At 42.0% G+C, this 22,328-nt stretch overlaps 1 protein-coding gene across 1 annotated transcript in view; it reads right to left on the bottom strand.

Annotated features, from left to right (window-relative positions):
* LOC128972456 (connector enhancer of kinase suppressor of ras 2-like) overlaps positions 1-15,392 on the bottom strand; it is a 198,619-nt gene extending 183,227 nt beyond the window's left edge. Inside the window, exon 1 of the mRNA XM_054388444.1 lies at positions 15,326-15,392. Coding sequence (XP_054244419.1) covers positions 15,326-15,392 — 67 coding nt within the window. The remainder of the gene's footprint in view (positions 1-15,325) is intronic.
* Between the last annotated feature and the right edge of the window lie 6,936 nt (positions 15,393-22,328).

A 22,328-nucleotide genomic window follows, 5' to 3' on the forward strand; every position in this document is an offset into this window, starting at 1 on the left:
CTGCTTTTGGAGAGCTGTGAGGCATAGCAGGGACAGTAAGGAGCTTTCATTCAGCAGCAAAGCACATGGAGCAGGCCTCCATTCTATCATTAAAAACACATTTTTGTTGTATTTTTGTAACAATTAGCTAATTATTCCCAACCCATATGCTTGTACCAGATGTCTGAACCTTCACAGGCCAAACTGTATCTGTTCCTTCAGATGGACCATTTTGGATTACTTAACAACAATAGTCAAGATACTTATTTCAGTTCTCATCACTTCAGATCCAAACACAGCAAATATGCTTGAAGAAAGGCTTCAGATTTTCCCCTTGATTAATGTGCTATGCATGTGCAGAAAATGCTTCAGTCTTGATGTGATTTCCCCAGTGAAGCCATTGCTACTCAGATCTTTCCTGGAGCAGCTTCCCTGCACTGTGATTCTGAAGTGCAAGCACCCAGAATGAAACTTTCATGTGCTACAAGTGCTAAGGGTAATAGCTGCCATTGCTCTGCATTTCACTGTGTCTCCCTGACATTATTAAGAGTTGTTGCTCTTGAATTACTTATTACCTGTAAAGCTCAGAACCTGTATCTGCATCACTCATTTGAACTTCTCTTATCTCTTTCAGTCCCTAACAACTCTGTCACTGTGGGCATTCTCTTTAGCAATCCAAAAATGCCTTGAACCATGCAACAGCAGTTTTTGGTATTGAAATACTGCTCTATGGGAGACACCAGAGCCTAAAAACCAAATTAACAGGTCACAATGTCAATAATACCATTACTCTTTGATCGTAAATATTGCTTTGTCTGAGGTTACCTGATCTGGAAAAAGAACCTAGCAAGCAGCAGGATGCTCATAATGATCCTACATTTACATGGTGCCTCTCCTCTCAGCAGTTTGAAACTCTGTTGTAAATGCTTCCCAAGGATGAGATTATCGTTCACTGAAATCTCAGCTCTGGACTGAGGTGTTATCACTCTTTAAACCAGAAGGGAACCATCACATGTAGACAACAAGAACAGACAGTGCAAGCCACCTTCTAGCCACCAGTGGGAGTGGACAAGGGCACAAGTTTTAACACTGTTTTCCAAAGCATTTTGACTGCTTACTGTCAGCTCAGTCTGCTGGAATCTCAGTTTAGATCACATGACCATGTACTTTGATTGGGATGAAAAAGGCAATGGCACCATAATGAGTCAGTTTGCTATGGATGGGGAAAAGTGAGCATTTTCTGAATCATAAATATCATATTTGCCTTTCCATCAGTGTGTGCCTCTCCAGTATCTGCAAACAGTGGTGGTGCCTCTGTGTGCAAGCAGTACTTTTCACTTCACTGACAAGTGCAGTTGTGTAATTGCCTGTGCTTTTTTTATCAGAAACACAGAATGCTTCAGGTTGGAAGGGACCTTTAAAGGTCATCTAGCCCAGCAGTGGGCAGGAACAGCTTTAACTAGATCAGGTTGCTCAGAGCCCTGTCCAGCCTCACCTGGAATGTTTCCAGGGATGGGGCTTCTACCACCTCTCTGGACAACCTGGGCCAGTGTCTCACCCCTCTCAGTGTAAAAAACGTCTTCCTTATATTTGGTCTCAATCTCCCTCTTTTAGTTGCAAACCACCACCCCTTATTCTGTCACAGCAGGTCCTGCTAAGATGTCTGTCCCCATTTTTGTTATGGGCCCACTTTAAGTATTAGAAGATCACAATAGGGTCTTCTCTGAGCATTCTCTTCTCCAAGCTGAAGAACTCCAACTCTGTCAGCCTGTCCTCTCAGCAGAGGTGCTTCAGCCCTCACATCATTGTTGTGGTCTCCTCTGGACTTGCTCCAACAGGTCCCTGTCTCTCCTGTGCTGGGGACTCCAGAGCTGAACCCAGCACTGCAGATGGGGTCTCAGCAGAGAGGGGCAGAATCCCCTCCCTTGACCTGCTGCCTATGCTGCTGGGGATCATCCCAGGACATGGTTGGCTTCTGGGCTGTGAGTGCACATTGCTGGCTCGTGTCCAGCTTTTCACTCACCAGCACCCCCAAGTCCTTCTCTGCAGAGCTGCTCTCCACCCTTCACCCCCAGGCTAGACAGATCCTGGTCACACCTCTCTTCCCATAACTGCACTGGACTGCTATGTCAGTGGATATCTAGGTTGCTTTTTTCAACTCCTGTTAGCATCCTCCCTGTCTGTAAGAACTTATTGATTTTTAGAGTTAAAACACAGGGATGGAAAACAGAAATTGCACAGAGGTGAAATGGAAGGTAATGACCACTGGAAATAAGCATGGCTTAAATAACTGGGCCTTCTTTGCTAGCCACTAGCTGGTTGTATCAAGAGAACTCTTGGTAGATCACTACAAATTTTGAATGAAGGCAAAAGGCGAATGTACCAGTGCCTAGAGAGAAGAGTGCAGGGGGACCTTGCAGCTGCTTTCCAGTACCTGAAGGGATCCTACAGGAAGGCTGCAGAGAGACTTTTCATAAGGGTGTCTAGCAACAGGACAAGTGGGAATGGTTTGAAGCTGAGGGAGAGCAGGGTTAGGAAGAAGTTCTTCAGTACAAGGGTGGTGAGACTCTGGAACAGGTTGTACAGGCAGGTTGTGGCTGCCTCCTCCCTGGGGGCATTGAAGGCCAGGTCAGAAGGCCTGGTCTAGTGGGAGGTGTCCCTGCCCATGGCAGGGGGGTCCCTTTCAACCCAAGCTATTCTATGAATCTTTATGAAACTTTCTTAACAGCATGGAGACAGGATGCCAGCATGGGGCTTGCACAGATAATTTTGGTTCAAGCTTGCAAGAGTGCCTGCTAGTGTGAACTGTGGCTGCAGTTCCTTCACTTCTGCTTCTTCTCTGTTGATAGTTGCCTCATTATGGGAACAAACACAAACTATTCCAGAGCAGTGTTAACATGTGTTAAAGGTCTGCTATATGGTTTAATTTTGCTGGTGCCATCATCCTTTTATGTGACAGCTTACCAATTTGCAAGCAAAAATGGAAATATTTTCTACCACTTCCCCTCCAAAGATAGGATGTTAATGAGGGTTGAATGCATACATTTTCTGACAGCTTCAGCAATTCAAATCAAGTATGACATTAGATGGAAGACAACAAAGAAGAAAAGTGCTGGGTGAATCATTTTGTAGGTCCTGCAATCAACAGGCCAGGCTGGCATTGCACAGAATGTCAGCTTTGGTTCACATGGAATTTCTTCCTGGACGTATGATATAGAAGCTGGACACCAATCAAAGACATTAAGGAGATACTTAAATACCTTTGAAAACCAATGCCAAGGGTTATGTGGAATTAATTCACTCCAAATGCATATTCCTGGCATTATTCAAAATGGGGTTGGACAGGGCTCTGGGCAGCCTGATCTAGTTGAGGATGTCCTTGCTGACCACAGAGGGGGTTGGACTGGATGACCTTTGGAGGTCCCTTCCAACCCAGACCATTCTATGCTTCTATGATATAGCAAATCCTTTTATTACTTGGTTTGTTGCTCATAAACCAAAATGGAAATAAAGCAAGTATTTTAAGACTAAAGCATGTTATTTTGGTACTAGATGACCTCATAAAGGAGAACTTCTTAATGAAATCACTACAGAGCTACCTTTGGATATGTCCAATTTACAGAACTTAACAGTGGAGAGAACATGAAAGGAGCAGCCTGCAATAAAAAGGGAATAGGAAAGGATTGGTTTTTTTTCACATTCTAAATGATATTGATCGCTTTTGGAATGATTCAGAGATTGAATTAAAACATTTGCGTTGAATGATCATCTGAATCTGAGCAATTTGGTTTCTAGTTAAAGTATTTCCTCATTGCTCCTATGCAAATAATGATTCCTGCCACTACCACAAAAGCTGTTGATAATTCATCCTGAGAATTATCAGAGAAACAGGCAATAGCTAATCAGATGCCCCTGTGCATCTTTCTTTCAGTGTGTGATGCTTTCCTTAGCACATTTCCGAGTCTTTTAAAGTCCACTTTTGAAAGACTCCAGACTTGTTTTTCTCCATTTTCCTAAGAAAATGATAATTCTTTAAATTTATGCTTTAGCTGCCTCTTTATTTCCTACGTGAAAGTTTCCTTTTTCTCTATTTATTATTATAAATTCTCTGTTACTACTTGGATAATTATTTGTTGTATTTTTGGTGGATTATTCACTAGCTCTCTTCATTCTCCAAAATTTCTTTCTGGAAAGGGAGCATCTCTGTGCTACTGCACTAAGTGTATCCATTTCTTTTTATTCTCAGTGTGGGCTTGGCAATGAACAATTAAAGTCTCTTGACAATGGGCAATTTAAATCTCTCCTTGTGTTCTCTAATTCAGGACATTTTCATTACGAGCTCATTGTTCACATTGTGACCAGTGACAGATGCCTACATATGTCTTTCATGGCTTTTTGAAAATGCCCACTGCTGCCCATCCCTACCCAGTTAGAAGTTCCTCTCCATTGCAAAGGATTGCATAATCTCCCTTATGAGGAGGGCCTGAGGGAGCTGGGACTCTTTAGCCTGGAGAGGAGGAGACTAAGGGGTGACCTCATTCATGATGATAAAGATGTGCAGGGTGAGTGCCCAGAGGATGGAGCCAGGCTCTGCTGGGTGATGCCCAATGACAGCACAAAGGTGGAAGCTGAGGCATAGGAAGTTCCATGGAAACAGAAGGAAATGTTTTTTCCCTGTGAGGGTGACAGAACACTGGAATAGGCTGCCCAGGGGGTTTGTGGATTCTCCCTCTCTGGAAATACCCAAGATCCACCTGGAAGCATTCCTGTGTGACCTGCCCTAGGTGATCCTGCTCTGACAGCGGGGTTGGACTGGATGAGCTTTTGAGATCCCTTCTGGCCCCTGGCATTCTGTGATTCTGTGATTCTGTAAACAGACACCATCACAGAGCCACCTTCTCCATGTCTTCCAGGGAAGCAGCATCTCAGAGCCTGACAGAGACTTAGAAGTTTCCTTGCTATTCACAGTAGATTCTGAACGTGGAATGAATGAAACATCAAAACGTGCCTTCTTCCAAGGCACCTTGAAGCCACCACAAGTTGTGCCAGGCTTCGTTGGGCAGGTGGTTTTCAACTTCCTCCATCTGAGGCATTCAAAATGGCAAACCTTTACTTGTAAAAGAATACTCTGATGGAACTGCACATATCTGCAACATACAGAAGCACTCCTGGTTTGTCAAGCTGCAAGATCAACACTTGCCTACAGATGTCACGTGGTTTCTGTTCTATATAACGCTTAGCATGGACACATCTTTGTTATTTCAAAAAGATAGAAATATTTGCATTTCAGGAGAGATGGTGTGGCAGAGCTGAGCTGTGCTTTAGCATTTCACATTAACTCTGTTCTACAAGAGGGTAAAAAACCTCTCAAGAGGGTAAAAAACCTCTCAAGAGGGTAAAACCTGGACACAGATTAGAGAATACCGGGCAGAGGGGAAAAAAGGATTTTATCACCTTTAGTACTGCTTTTTTCCATTCTTTTCTTCCTTTGTTACCTTCTCCTGGATTTTGAATGCACTTCACTTCCAAGTCACTGCAACCCTCTCTGAGATAATATAAGGCAAGAGCTACAATCTTTTCATGTTAAATGAAAATAAGTAACACTCTGATGCTTATTCTCCATCTGATTATGAAAAACGTAAGAACAAATACTGCTAGAGAATAGGAATAAAGAGAAGACAGAAGAGAAGAGAACAGGGGCAGGTGGTAGAGGGAGACAGAGCTATAACATGCTCTTCATTCAAGTGATAATTGCTGTGTCTGAGTTGTCAGGCTGATGACACTACTGTCTGTCTTAACTCAAACAGAGGTAGTTTTCCATGTAAACTAAAAAGCGGATGTGTCAAATTAATCCTTCCTATAGTTGTAGCAGTTTCAATGTGGTTATAGAAGATGCAATTTCTGCTTACAAAGCCCTGAGTTTTTCCAGGCTCCACGTGATGTTTAGAATGAAGAAGGAGGACAAGGTTGTAGGAAACAAAGTTGAATGTGTTTTGTAAACTCCCTGTCTGTTCCCTGTTTATGTTAAAGATGTCACCTAGGTGGTAACCCAAACGCACTGTGGTCTTTTTAAATCTCATTTTTTTGTGGGAGAAGAGTTGGTGGAGAATTTCAGCAGGAAAAAACAAATGTTGCATTGGTCTTGGATTCTTCTGAGTATATCATTATAGAAGGTCAACAAGGGTACTTGTCAGGAGCTGTTGGAGTATTTGGTAATCAGAAACAATTTCATTTCAATTTGTCACCAGAGCTCTTCACAGATACAACCTAATAATTTTTTCGTCTCTTTGCATCCTATACTCATAAAGCTGCATCTTTCCAAGTGCTGTCATCACTAAAAAGGCATCAGGGAACAGCAGAGAGTTTCATGTTTAGTAGAAAGAAAACAAGCTACAAAAGTAGCATTTAAAACATATCTACAATATTATTGTGGGGAGAGAGGACGAATGGCTGCTGTTGCTCAGCAATATTGTATACTATCAGATTTCATGAATTTAACAGTGACACTGTGACTAATTTCATCAGAAGAACTACAACCTCCATTGGAAGGGACTTTTGGGGATCACCTAGTCCAACCTCCCTGCTAGAGCAGGGTCACCCACAGCAGATTGCCCATGATCACAATGTCCAGGTGAGTTTGGAGTCTCTCCAGAGAAGGAGACTTGGCAACCTGGGCCAATGCTCTGGGCGCCTCACAAGAAAGTTTTTCCTCATGCTTAGGTGGAAATTCCTGTGTTCCACTGTGCCTATTGCCCTTTGTCCTGTAACTGGGCACCACTGAAAAGAGCCTGGCCCCATCCTCTTGCCCTTTGCCCTTTAGCTATTGATCAGCATTGAGCAGATCCCCTCTCAGGTTGCTCTTCTCCAGGCTAAAGAGCCCCAGGGCTCTCAGCCTTTCCTCCTCACAGAGATGCTCCAGGACCCTCATCTTTGTAGCCTCCCCTGGATTCTTTCAGTAGTTCCCTGTGTCTCATGAACTATGAAGCCCAGAACTGGACCTGATACTCCAGATGTGGCCACAGCAGTGCAGAGTAGAACAGGAGGAGAACATCCCTTGACACCTGCCAGCCACACTTCTCTTAATGTCCCCCAGAACACCACTGGTCTTCTTGACACAAGAGTACATTGCTGACTCATGGGAAACTTGTTGTCCACCAGCACTCCCAGGTCCTTCTTTGTAGAGTTGCTTTCCCACAGGTCAGCCCTCACCTATACTGCTGCAGGAGGTTGTTCCTCCCCAGGTGCAGGATTTGACACTTGCCTGTGTTGAATTTCATGAGGTTTGCCTCTGCCCAACTCTCCAGCCTGACCAGGTCAAATGGTAACAGGATTTTTACTTTTCTGGCTTAGACAAGTCTTGTAGTATTTATTGTGCCTCATGCATTTCATCATTGCAAACAGAAATGCAAGACTTTAGACCTGCAGAAACAGATGTATGGAAATTTCATTAGGTAGGAAGATTTCTTTACTCAAGGACATGAAGTGTCCATCTGATCCACGGTGTACATTTAGGAGACTGCCTTGAGGACAGACCCAGAAAGCATGCAGCTGCCTTCCCACTGCTTTTGAGACACAGGAACTGGGATGGAAGCTTGCCTCAGACTCCACCATCTAGACAGTATTTTTCTGGCACACACTGATTTCTTCTACAAAAAGTGAAATGTTTCTAAACCTGCTTTCCATCAGAGGTAGCCAGAAATACTGCAACACCGAGATGTTCTGCTCTTTTCTCAGAGCCAGACATTTTATAAACTTGTTAAAGGAACTCTGAGGTGTTACACACAGGGTTCTCAATGTTATGGAACATGTGTTGGTGTCAGTCCTGCCAAAGCAAGAAAAAATTTAGACTCGGGAATTAGGAGGGCAAGAAAACGTTGTCAGCATTATATCTGGGAAGAAGCCATGAAAGTTGAAAGTCTATTATTACTCAGCAGGATCCAGTCTCTTTGCAGGTTCTTGACATACAGTGCCTCATTTATCGTGATCTGAAACTGTCATCCACAGGATCCAATTGATTCTGAATTTTGCTTGTGAAATAATGGAGAGCTGGAGAAGGTTGATCTCTTCTGGATTTGCACTGCCACTCTATTCTCCCCATGGTGGTCAGACTCTGAAGGTGAGTTTTTGCATAACGCATCATGAGAACATCTGATAAGGTTACAAGACACAGCAACGTATGACAGTGATGTCTGACTGCCTCTGTAAGGTTCAAGACTATAAAGTAAATTTCTTTGCATAATGACCTGGAAGCTTAGTTACGCTTGAGAAATGTGGCTTGGGAGGCTTTCATTCAGCTCAGACTCTTCTTTGTGAGCAGAATTACAGTTCTTGAAAAGGTCTGACTCTAGCTGCCTTACAGATAGGGACATTTTAGAACATACTCCTCAATCTCCAGATAATAAATATACAGACCATTCAATTAAATGTTGCTGAAATCTTTTCTGGAGATAGTGCTAATCCAGTTGGTTCTTGGAAGAATTAAAGACCAGTTTCTAATTAGTCCTCAGAAAGGTGCTAGTAAAAATGAGCTAACAGTGACAGGGATTCAGAAATACCTCAGACAAGTAATTTCCATAGAATATTGCAGCTGGACTTGATAAAAGGAGGCCTTTGTAGAATGCTCAGCTTGCAGGCCAGCTTGCTGTGACATTGAGTATTCCTGCATGGTTACTGGAAAGGCAGAACATGAAGACATAGACTCAGCAGTGTTTCATTGTCTATCCAGGCTGCCCAGTGGTACACAGGTTGGATGAAAGTGATAAAAGCCTTGAGAATACTGACTCTTAGTTATCCTACCAGTCTTATGAGCTCTGCACAACATCTTGACCTCTTAGGTTGAAAGGAATGGGACTTGTGTAAAGTGTCAGTATAAGTGGCATGGCTCTACATCTGCTTGTGGTGCTGGAACCCTGATGAACACCCTTCCTGCTCTCAGGAGGCTATGCCTCTTACAAAACTGACAAAACACATCAAGACTTTTTAACTGCAGACATTTTGGACAGACTATTGATTTGATCTTGAATATTCTGACTTGGTTTTGCTAGGTTTTCACTAGTTAAACAGTCATCCTGCTATGTCTAAACAGATACCTTTATTATTCACAATTAATATTGACTGCATCTCCTTTCATTTTCCATGGGTAAGGTAGGTGGTAACAAAACCATGATGTGCTTGACAGGCCTTTTGACCAGTAACTTTTATAAATGCTAATCTTCAGTGATATGCAAATCCTTGAGCATAAATGAGAATTGTAAATAATATAAATTGTTGCCCAGAACCCTATCCCTGGGAGTGTTCAAGGCCAGCCTGGGCAGGGCTTTGAGCAAGCTGATCTAGTAAGAGGTGTCCTGTCTATGGTAGTGGGGGTTTGAATTAGATAATCTTTAAAATTAAGACAATGGAAGACAGATTTAAAAATCTAAAACGAAGTAAAAATTTAAAGAAAGATTACAGAAAAATCCAGTGTGGCCTCATACCAGATTTACTCAGCACAAGAGCAGGCTGTGCTAGACTTCACAGAGTCACAGAACGTTAGGGGCTGGAAGGTACTTTCTTCCCAAGAGACAGGCAGCTGAGATGAGGAACTTTTAGATACATATAGCTTGTGTATGATTTTTCCATATTCTCCTCTAAATAAGTTCTGGTCCCACCTAATCCAATCTTCCTTTTTTCAGAACATTTGAAATTCAAATTCATCCCAGGCAGCTACCCATGTATGCAGCTAGGGCTGTCTTCTCACACAGGCATTATGGAAAATATTAGCCATGAAGGATCCAGAAGGAAGCTGGAGCTATAATCTCTTCGGGACCACTTCACATATTTCTAAGATGGGTGATGACCCTCGTAAGACACATGGAAAGAAGAGGAATGACCTGACAAGTGCAAGAAACCATCCCAAGTCTTGTCTGAACTGGCCGAAGCCTTGGGAAGATGTTAGGCCATTCTGCTGAGGACAGGCTGGGTACATAACCCATTCCAGAGAGATGTTTCTCTGAGCTCTTCAAAAATCCCTACAAAGGAAATGGCCAAACCTGCCCAGGCAGCTTATTCCAACATTTACCCTGATGTTTAACCTAAGGTACCTAATACTTGCAACCTGGCTTTAGCCACTTATATTGCATATCCACCTTTTAGATGTGCTCTCCTGATCCTTTCAAAGCAAATAGTTTGCAACAGTCAACAGGGCAGCTGCTAAAATTTATTACTAAAAAGTATTAAGGTTTGAAACTCTTCAGAGGAATCAGAGAGGAACTGCAGACCATTCTGATTCAGTGACTTCATAGCCACACCTGGACACGTGGTAGCAGTGGAACACAGTAATCCATGGGGGAGCCACAACTGTAAGTTATTTGTTTCAGTTTTGAAACTGGTGAGAGTAGAAGGAAAATGATGAATCCTTTGCCTCAGAACTGCTTGAAAATTCAATGCTAATTCTGAGGGTGTCCCCATTTGTGGCTCTCAGTTATCTTCCAAACATTTGTCTTCAGGAAGAACTTAACAGATGTCACAAACCCTACATTTTTCTAAATAAGATATGACCTGGGTTATCTACTCGAGTTTCAAATTGCATATTGTGAAGTTGAATTCTTGCATTATGGGATTCTAAGGTCATGAAGAGGGATCAAGAAAGCTAAGCATCATCCAGCTCAGTACCTCTAAGGCTGCTTTTGCAGCAGATCATAATATTTAGCTGTGTCTCCAGTACACTCCAAGATTTTGGCTATTACCTTCTGTAAACAGAGGGGACTCCCTGCTTATGTCATATTGCTACAGAACAGGTAGTGATCTAATGGAAAGCAAAAGAAGACTGAGAAGGGGGTTTGCCAGAGCCCTGCGTGCTGTGAATGCTAACAAGTCCACTCACGTCATCAGCTTCCCTGCTCTCAGCTCCCCCCTCCCTCCCTTCCTTTCTCTTTTATGAGCCAGCTTGAAATCAGGGAATTACATGCTAAGGAAAACCCTTCAGCTAAACATATAATTATTCTGCACAGGATCAGTGCAGCACAGTTAATCAGTTTACCAACTGAATTAATTTTTATTTTTTCATATCTGCTTCTCCTGTTGAGAGTGGAGAAATTCTTGGTTTAAAGGGGAAAAAAATGGCTTGCAGTTGTGAAATGAGTATCCAAAGCTGAGCATTCATTAGGAGAGAAACCTCCACTGCAGGCTGTTCTGGCAGACAAGCATTACTGTCAGTCCCCAAGACTTTGAGTAACTGACTCCATGTGGAGTTATGGCTTACAGGTACTTAAGAAATAGCTGGTTTCCTATTCTAATTTTCAGCTGCTTAATAGCATTCCGTTCTCCTAAAGTCACAGCTGTATTTCATTATTTCATTTCATTTCATTTCATTTCGTTTCATTGTATTCCATTTCACTTCACTGGATTGCTCTGGAAAGTTAGCATTTGTTTGGGCAGAGGTGTCACTTCACTGGAAATGACTTCGCATTTTAAATGACCTACTTGTAAACTGCTTGCCTCGGGAAGCACAAAATCTCAAATGCTGCTATTTGTAAAAGTGCACCCATGATGAAAACACAAACTATCATGCTTTTACTAATTATCAGTGCAAGTAAGAGACAGCATTAGGACATCATGCCTGCCCTCTGCAAGGCCCCCAAGTACCCCAAACCCCCACACTCTGGCCAGGGTTCTCTTCCATTGTGCATGCCTGTGTATTAAAACACACAGCCTCTGGCTCCAATAACCTGTTTGCATCTGCCAAGTGTCACTGAGCTTCACAGCAAGTTCACAGACCAGAAAGCAGTCAAAGTCTCCAGGCAGAAGCATCGCACATATAAACACTGAAGTGCAGATTCTCATTTACTCATATTAACCTATTAAAATGGTGAGTAGGAGGATTGCTCCTGGGTTGCACAGGGAGGTCATGAGTGCCCCTTCCCTGGAAGTGTTTAAATCCAGGCTGGATGAGGCCTTGAGCAAGCTGGGCTGGAGGGAGGTGTCCCTGCCCATGGTAGGGGGATGGGCACTAGGTGATCTTTATGGTCCCTTCCAACCCAAACCATTCTATGAATCTATGAACTATCAAAATGAATGAAAATGAAAACTAACCAAGTTAGAAAACTACTCTGATTCTTCATGTACTTGCAAGATTGATGGGCAATATTTATTTTCCCAGGAGTTCCAAAATGGAATTTGAGCAAGGCAAAGTTCTTTCACTTGCAGTATCTTTTGGGTCCATAGTACCTATCCCCAGGAAAATATTTGAGTTCTGTATGAAATGTGTACAGCTCAGGAGGAATAGTGGCTTGCTTTCTGAAGCAAAAACTAGTTAGAGAAATTTAAAATATTGGAAAATTTTGGGGGGAAAATGACTGCTGACTGAAAATTGGTTAAAATGGCTTCACAGTGAATGTTTTTTGCTCCTTTGAAAACTTTCTTTATAACCACAGCGCCTTCTGCTCTGTGTTTGCTAAACTTCACAAAATATTGTTGTACAAGGACAGTTTCTTTGACTGAAAGGTATCTAGAGCCTTAACTTCTAGACCCTCTCTAAGCCTCCAGGATCAGTTTCTAAAGACTCGTGTGGCCTTCTCAGGTTGTCCACACCATCAGTTCCTGAGTTGGATTCCAGCTGATTGCGCTCCCAAGAGAGGAACTGTGGATAAATAGAAGATGCCAACTTGTCATAATAATGTGCCTTAAAGCCTACCAATTTTTACTTTTTTGGCAAGTAACATTTCCTTAAGGAAAGAACAGAAGGATGTCTCCTCTTGGTTGGGTCTTCAGCTACAGCTGCTTCTCATGATAGCGTGCTGCAAGCAGGACGCATTCTGGGTAGCCAGGTCTCAAATTATTAACATCATTTGCATGGCTTTCTTCCATCTCCTCCTCAACAATTTGATGTTGCTGGTACTGACTGCTAGTAAGTTTCACAACGTGTACTTTGCTAAAAGTAAGTTACAAGAGCCTAAACTATTACAGTAAGTTCAAGTTTTAAAAAAAAGGTATATTGCTCTCATTCCCCTTGTGAAATACAATACACATATTTTAGTTTTACTGCAAGCAAAATTTTATGACAGATAAAGCTAATTGACTGCATATTTGTAAGCAAAAAAAAAAAAGTGCACTATACTTGCAGTATTTACTATAGTGTTTATTAACATGTTGCTTTCCAGTGCAAAGATAACCTCCCACATTCCAAGCATAGTCATTTTTCTGAAATACCTTCCCCATATCTTTTAATGCTGTCCAAGTGTACCTGTCAGTATAGAAGACATACATAGAAGCTACCTTATCACTTAAGAATCGCTACCCATGCAGACCTTGGACCTCTCTAATTGCCTTAGTAGCTACTTAGCAGAATGACTGCAGCTAATGGAGCTGACATACAGGATATATGTAAATGGCAGGCAAGCAGTGATTTTTGTACAGTAAGAGATTTAGAAGCAGTTTTCAACTAATCCTGATGTGCTGCCATTTGTGTGTGTTAGGTCTTTCCTTCGGTTACATTTAAAGTATGCATTTCTAAAGGGGAACACTGAGATGAAGAAGGGACTTGTGATGTTGGCACGGAGAATAGAGGCAAATGTGCAACTTTATTGTTGGTGGATCTGTATCGCTCGTGTCGCCAAGGAAAATATCTATCTTGTGAATGCTTCAATATTCATTGCATTACCCTTATTTATGCTCAAGCCCAGAGGCACACAACTGCCAATACTGTCTACTCCAGACGTCCCTATGGATGTTGGATGCAGTCTGTGCAAAAATTGAACTGTAAGGCAACTCCATACATTTCAAAACCTTTTGCTTGTGTGACCTTCTTGCCTCTCTCAAGGTATGAACTACACATGTCGTGGATCAATATTACCCAAGATGTAATTAGTTTATATCAAAAGGGATTAAAAAGTAGCAAGAAGTATTTTTAAATTTAGCAACAAGTATTATACCCACCTTAACAATAAATTACATTACAGTTCTAGTAATGAGCTAAAAGAGCAAAAGGATCTGTCTACTTTTTACATCTTTTAGGTGCTAAATTAAAGGTGTGGAGCTGAAAACTCTCCCCTTCATGTACATTAAAAAATTATTTCAAGTAATGACATTGGAGTATGGGAATGAATCCTATATCTAATGGGTTTGGGGATCCATCCCAATGACCTGCTTAAGACCATCCAGTTAATCTGACTTCACAAACACCTGAGAAACAAACTACAGATATTCTTTTCCCTACCCTTAGCTTCATAATACGCTGGGCTTGTAAAAGGATAGTTTGCTTATCACTGGAATGTGTCTGATGAGCACCTAAACGGTCCAATTTCAGTTTAGGATGGAGACATAGCTAAGCAAAACGAAATCAAACCATTTCCTTATTAATGATAACACTGTGAGAGCTTTAAGGATATTATAGTGGGTGACCAATTCAGCCCTGCAGTAAGTTCAGTAATCACATTACAGAAATTATTTCCCTGAGTAGCAGGCAAACAAAATTTGCACCTCTTCTTCTTATATAATGGAAATCCCTGTAGCAGAAATGATTTGTCTGTAAGACAGACAGCTCCTCAGCAGCAATGTAAAACCACACTGATGCATCCCGCTGCAGAAATTCTTTTTTCCCCATTCAGGGGAAATTCCAAACACTTACCACCATCACCACCAATCCACCACCCTCCCAGCTGCCCCAGCCTGTTTGCAGCACTGCCCAGCATTATAAAGCAAAACATGTCACAGCTCCTGGCTGCGATGCGAGGCTGCAAACGTGCAGGGAAACCGTCCTTGCTGTCAAGTTGTGGGGAAGAGTTTCTCCGGCGAAGCGGAGCTCAGCCCTGCGCGTCCTCCCCCGCACGCCCCACGCGCGGCTCGGGCTGCACTGTCCGCGGTACCGGCGGCGGACAGGGACACGAGTGCATGGCACGCGGCAGCCTGAGCAAACCGCGACCTGGCACTCAAGGGGCAGAATCTCTCAGTCCAGTCCCCGGCACCTTATGCTCCTTGTGGTCCCCTAAACTACACACGAGTGCTGCACAGCCACTGCATCAGATCACCTGATGTGAGCAGACCTAATCAGGGCAAATTTAAAGCAGCCAAACGTAATAACGTTACACTGTGCAATGCATAATGGAGCCAGCAGACACAAACACTTTCTGCCTGCATTTATCAACAGACACATTTGATTCCTGCTCAGCTCTCAGCAGAAATTCCAACAACATGCTGCACAGCTTAAACAGCCTCTCTCCTCAGTCGTGGCTCTAAAAACTACTGTGCAAAGCAGCATAGGGATTATTAGAACTGAATAAACTCTGCCCAAAACAAAGAATGCAAAGAGCAGGTATGTAAATTGCAAGGATCCAAAGTACAGACAATACATGGTAATAAATGATCATACCTTTCATCCAATCCACTACTTGCTTGGGCGTCCACTTGCTTATAGGTTCCATAACGAGAGCCATCATCAGATCACTTTATCATTCACACCAAAATCAGAAAAAATGAGAGGAAAAAAATGTCTCAGAGCATGGCTGGGCTGAGAGAGCTGTAGGATTTTACAGTGCAGTCCAAAGAGAAGATGATGCTTTGTCCCTCCAGGTTTCTCCTGCACTGATTCAGTAATGTATAAAATTACACTGCTTGATCAGCCCTGGCACCTCCCCCACTGCACACAGCCTGCAACACGCTGGAGCAGAGAGCCAGGAAATGGTGCAGTACATATAGACTTACTTACAAAAGCCTCTACCCAGTGATCTACTTATTAGACTGGCACAAATATCATTTTATATTACACAGAGAGCAATCTGAGCTGGAGCTATTCCAGATGCTGAGTTTTAAGGAGCTTTATTCCAACAAGCTCTGGGATCTTCATCAGGGAAAAATACCACTACTGCAAGTTGATAGCAGATTGTCTTGGCTTCATTGTGAATATGCTGACTGTTACTCAGTTCAAAGAGAAGAGAGAAATATCAGAATATCACTTGGCATCTGGCAAAATGCTGAGTATCTCCATCTTCACAATACAAAATGTTGCTGGAGTCTCATACTATGTAATCATGCAATCCAGAATGTCAAACAGTACAAAAAGTCTTACCCAGGAAAAAACTGTTGGAAGAAAACTCTTTTTTCTAGCCACATTCAGAGCCAATATATGTCCCCCTATGAGCTGTTCATTTTACAGTGAAAGAATGACAGCAGCAAAGAGTCAATTTTACTACTACAGCACTTTAATATAGACAAGTATAGCAAGTATTGTGATTCAAAGCACTGGGACCATTAGTCAATCTCTCCCTTTTGCTAGGGAAGGGGGGAAAAATGTAAAAAATTCTAATGCTGCAATTTAGCTTCTTTCCATGAGATGAAGGTGAAAGATTTTAATGAGATGTGCCAAAAAGCACCGTTTGGACCCTTTTGTGACTCTTTGAACCTCATGCAGCACAAGTTCTGCATCATGTGGTTGAAGAAGTGTGGGCTTTCTGTCTGATCCATTGCCTGAGATATGCAGCCCCACTACTTTATCTTAGGGGGAGAGACTCAAATTCCAGAAGGAAAGACCAAACAAAGCAGTTCCACCTTTCTTTTCAGCAATCTTTCATCTGTGCCTTTTCTTCCTGCAGCTGCTCTGAGTTCCACCAGCACATTAGTGTAAGAAGGTGGTATTGTTACCGTGTCTGCCTCACTTCCCTAGAGCTGTGTTAATGTACCCAGGCTGAGATCTGTCCTCTCCTTCTCACATGGGAGAGTATACAATGCAAATGGAATATTTATGCTGTGCTGTTTTAGGGTTCTTCTTTAAGGCTATACAGATGAGGATGCAGACAGGCATCCTTCTTTTCTTCCCCCAAATGTCTCCAAAGAAATGTTCCATTCTGAGTTCAGTGATGCTCTCTTTTTTTTTCTTTTTCTTTGGGAAGTAATGTGATTAGTATTCTATGATGTATTTTGAGTGCTCAGAGCACAGATCTCCTTTACAAAAGGATTCACATCAATTCTCCTTCAAGAAGGCTGTTTCCAGCTGAACAGCATGTCAGCTTCCTCTGTGAGCTTTGGGAGACCACTTTCCATTGCTTTAGTTCTGTCTAAATAGCTGTTTACAATGGACATAATAATGACAAAGATTTCAAATACACAATTCTTCTCCTTTTAGGCAACAGTGGATGAGAGTTGAGATACAGAGAGTAAATATTTCTGTTAGCTCTTGGAAACTGTAGAAGCTGTTTGGTTTGGGGCTATGCTTTCTTTAAACCATTCTCAAAAAATGATCACCTCTCTTCAATTCTTTTAAATTCAATATGAGTATGAAGGAATTTGAGATAAGCCATGCTGTGTATGAATTTAGTATTTGGACAAAATTCCATGAAATAATCTTCATTCATGATTGTTTGGTCTGTTTCCCTAATTCCTGTAATGTGACAGGCACTCTGTCGATGTCCTTTTGTCTCACATTTCCTGCCCTGGCTTGACTGGGCAGACTTTTTGTTTGTTTGTTTTGTTATATATTTTGACATATTTTTGAAAGAGGATGGAGCCTGAGTTCAAAGCCCATCAATGTCAGTGGCCATACTGCCATTCATTTTAATTGTCCTCAGATGACAAAAGAAGCCCCAGGTGATGACTTTGGAATCAGTACTTCCATTTTCAGAATGAGAACTATTTAGAACTTCTCCATGTCCTGTGACTGAGGCTCTTCACCACAAATCATGGAATCATAGACTCTACGATTCTATGATATGATTCTAGAACTTCTCCATGTCCTGTGACTGAGGCTTTGCACCACAAAGATGGTTTGCAATTTAATTTACTGTGGTGGTAGTTCAGGCAGTAACTATAATTTGCCTGAAAGATCTTGACTATTAGATAATCTCCCGTGTTTTTCTTTTTTAATATTAGTCACAGTTTGTCTGTATTTGGGGTGTGTACAAGCTTCTGGACAACTGTCTGCCTCCTTTTTTTTTTTCCTTTTTTTTTTTTTTGTTTTGTTTTGTAGTAGTTCTTGGAATGAAATACTTCAAGTTGTTTAAAAAGGTAACTCTGTTTCTGTCTGTCCTGAGCAGATGATTTATTCAGCTTCATTATCTGTTGCACAGATTGTGTACACAGCCATAGTTTGTCACAAACTATTCCAAATCCAGACAAATTCTTCTTCAACCTTTACTTTAAAGACTTGAACCTAACTTTAAAGACACATAAATGTCTTTAATGGGCATGGTTTAGATAGAGTTAGAGAATGGTTGGGCTTGATGATCTTAAGGATCTTTTCCAACCAAAGCAATTCTATGATTCTATGAGTACGTTCATCATGGTAGTCCATGGACAACTGTACCTGGCTACTTCCTCTGTTTCTTGCTTTGTTAGTTCAAGAAAGATTTATTTCTCACACACTGTCATAAGAGAATATCACAGAAACATGAAAAGCCTTTTTGACATTGGAAAAGGAACTTGTGGCTGACGACAGATCTCAGTAACAGATACAACTGAGCTATAGCTGAGGCCAAATTAGAGCCAAGATACACTCAGACTATTTCTGTAACCACAGTTCAAGTTGGTTCATAGCACTTTTTAATATAGGCTGTCCAGTGTGCCAGCTGAGGTAATGACTCTGAAATGAGTAATCATGGAATAAAGCCACCCATTGCACTGAGCTATCAGCCTTGTTGCTCACGTGCTTCTAAACATAGCTGGGCTAGAGTTAAATCACCTAGCAGCTACTGTCAGCTATATATCACTGTACCGAAATCAACTTTGAAAAGTCACTAAACAAGGAACTTTTCTCAAATATAAGCAAAACTCTGTAATCCCTGAAGCTATTCCATGTGGTTTGCTGCCCATTTATTGCAAGGCTTCTGCCTAGATCTGTCCCCTCCGTCTGCCTTGCCTGGCTTCCTAATACCGACACAAAAGAGACAATGCATTCCCATGATTATGTTTTTTCTTCCAGGCTGAATATCGCAAACCAACAGAAAAAAAAAAAGAAGAAAAAAAGAAAAAAAAGAGGAAAAAAAAGATCAAGGAAATCTTTCTCACTATTATTCTATCTAGGTCATGTAAATGAGAAATACTTTCTGACTGAAGTCTGCATAGGCATCAGAGCAAAGTAAGGCATCTGAGACTGAGGAAGGAATGAGAGCTTTCACTATAGGATGCAGTGCTGTTGTCAAAGGCCTATATAACTAATCTGGTAATTTCAGGCCATAATCACTGCTATCATCTTTGACAGCAAAGGCCTAGGGCTGAACAAACTGGTGGAAAGGTTTTGAGTCCCTCTTTCTTCCCAGCAATAATGCTGGTAGTTGTTCAGCTTCTGAGCACTGCCTGGTATCTCTGGGATTACTAATTAAACCATCACTCTCTGTATTTTCATGATCACCATGGGAGGCAGTTAAACGTTCTTGTATATTTCATGGCCAGGGATAACGTTCCAATTAATGATTATGTTCAAACCTGGTACCACAGCTACTCTAATGCTTAGGGCAACCACGAATTTCTTGCAATTTTCATTTGGTCACAATCCTCACATATCCTCTGCTGAAGGAATGCCTGTATGGGGTGAACTAAATCCTCTGCAAGCAGGTTAAGGAAAACCTTGACATCGCATTTGATAGCCATGATGGAAAACATAAGCACACAGTTTCAGGTTAAATAAGTGATGAATTCCCTGAAAAAAGGCAGCATGCAAGGTTTTAACATTTATAATTTATATTATGAATGGAAATATGAGCCAGACCTCGAAGGAAATGACTGCTGAACTCTTGGTTCTCATCGAAGGGTTTTTATCATGCAATATTCACACATCATACAGCTGCTATTTTTGTGGGAAAATACTTTCTGGAAAAAGCAGAATGTAACTGAAATACTAGCTTTGATCAGCTGGGTTCCAAGGTGGGATCTGCCTGATGCTGCTTTTATGCAGTTTCTTCTTTGCATCGTAATCTTTGAGGTTCTAAACCATTGAGACTCTCATATTTCAAAGACGGAGGAAAGAAAACTGCCCTTGGCAAATTCATATCAGAAATAAAGTTTGTGCTATGAGGAACAAGCCCCCAGTTTACATTTATGATAGGGATCAACAGACATTCCTATTTGCCTTACTTAATGCTGAGTTTACAGGATGAAGAGTTGGATTTTGGCTGTCCTTGCTTATGTTCAGAACAGCTGGAGAAGGCTTCCTGTGCTTTCAGCAGCCTATACAAGGGCTGTAAGGAAAGGGTAAGACCAGACCCAAATCCCAACAAGTGTTAACAAGAAAATGCTGTGTGATAGATCATGGGAGAGAGTCCAGTGGAGGCAACAAAAATGCTGAGGGGACTGGAGGGGGACTCTCTTATGAGGAGAAGCTGAGACCTGGGGCTGGTTAGCCTGGAGAAGAGCAAACTGACAGGGGATCTTCTCAGTGCTGATCAATAGCTAAAAGGCAGGGGTCAAGAAGATGGGGCTAGACTCTTTTTAGTGGTTCTCAGAGACAGGACAAATGGTAACAGGCACAAACTAGGACACAGGAGGTTCCACTGAAATATTAGGAAAAACTTATTTGCTGTGAAGGTGCTGTAGCAGTAGAAGAGGCTGCTTGGAGAGGCTGTGGAGTCTACTCCGAAAACGTTCTAAACCCATCTGGACACAGCCATGTGCAGCCTGCTCTGGGTGACTGCTTCAGCAGGGCGGTTGGACTGGAGGATTCCTGGAGGTCCCATCCAACCCCTCACCAGCCTGGATCCCTTCAAACCAAACCAAACCAAACCAAACCAAACCAAACCATACCAAACCAAACCAAACCAAACCAAACCAAACCAAAACAAACCAAAACAAACCAAAACAAACACACACACACAAAAAAAACAAAACCAGGATCAGTCCTACAGATTGTAAAGTAACTTCCACTATAGGTTGGATATACTTTTCTGACACATACATCAGCTGTTGCTGGGGGGTGTTTTCTGCCCTGCGGAGGTATTAATCCTTATCCTTCCTTCTCCAAGCACCTCGACTGGGACGGAGCTGTGACGGGCTGCCGGGGAAGCCATTCCCTGCGCAGGCAGCCCGCAGAGCCGCGGGTGACGGTGTTAGACATTCTGGAGTGCCATCTACTGGCACCCTGCTCCGGGCTCAGCTCTGCCAGCCGGGCACCTGCCACGGCGGAGCCCAGAGCTGGGCAAAGAGAGCAGCGCCTGCCCTGGCGCAGGTATCCTGGCAGTTTCTTCCACCCGCACGTTATTCTTCCAGCGTTTAAGCTGTGAGGATGGGTCGAAGCAGCCCCCTGCGACCTCACCTGCCTCCACTCTCAGCAAAGTGAAACTCAGGAAAATTTTGAATTTTGCAAGCAAGAAATTTTTTTGCCTTAAAAAATAGGAAGCTATGAAGCAGTTAATATTTATTTACTGCTGATGTTTATCATTACATTTTATAGTAGTTTTTTTCCATAAGAATTGACTGCTGTCTCTGCAATTCAGTCACAGGTATTGTGTTAATATTCCAGCTTTACATGGAGTTTCATTAGAAATGCATCCTTTTCATATTCCATTAGGTTTATATAACTGTTTCATTAATGTGTTAGTGATAATATATGGTATCTGACAGCAATTTGGAATTAAAACACCCTTAACAAATAGTCTGGAAATGAAGGCTACCATTGCAAAAATGCAAGAAACATTCAGGTTATTTTCAGGACTACAGAAAAATTATTTCATAATAACTTGCTAAAAAACGTCTCTTGGCATAGCTGATATGTTTTTATGCTGTGGTTTTTACTTTGGCTTTCTTAGTGTCCACAAAGTTCTGACACCTCTGGAGATAAAATTCCTGTTTAGCCAGAAAACATGTATAGTATGGGCAGAGGGTGGTGCAAATTTCATCCTACTTTGCCATCGCTTTTATCACAAAACCATCTTTTCTTTTTATTTCCAGAAACTACCCTTTAGGTTTGTTACAATTCCTTGATATCAATAGTGGTTTATATAGGATGGATTCTCCAGCTTACACATCTCTAGGAAAAAAACCTATCACTTTCTGCTCCCATATTTAGAGTTTCAATGTACCCCAAGCATGTTAATGTCAAGGGTGTCTAAAATCATATAAAGAATTAACATAGATAACATAGTTCTTGTGTAACATAAATCCCCTGACTGAACAGGACCATCTGCTTTTAGTCTGTTTGCTAATATCACCAACATGTTTACAGTCTTCCCAACAGCTCCAAATAAGAGGGCATGCTCAAACCTGTGAATCACTGTGACAGTCTTCAAAGCATAACTACAGGAAGAAAGTACCTTGAAGAAGCACCTGTCAAATATGCTTCTACCTTGCAAAAGCAAAGGATGCTTTCATCCAGGGCCTTGTACTGCTGGAGCTAGTCACAGCTTTCTCCCTGCAGAAAGGCAGACTTCCTGAGGATGCAGGTATTTGGGGAA

The sequence above is a fragment of the Indicator indicator genome, chromosome 17, assembly GCF_027791375.1.
Source record: "Indicator indicator isolate 239-I01 chromosome 17, UM_Iind_1.1, whole genome shotgun sequence".
NCBI lineage: Eukaryota > Metazoa > Chordata > Aves > Piciformes > Indicatoridae > Indicator > Indicator indicator.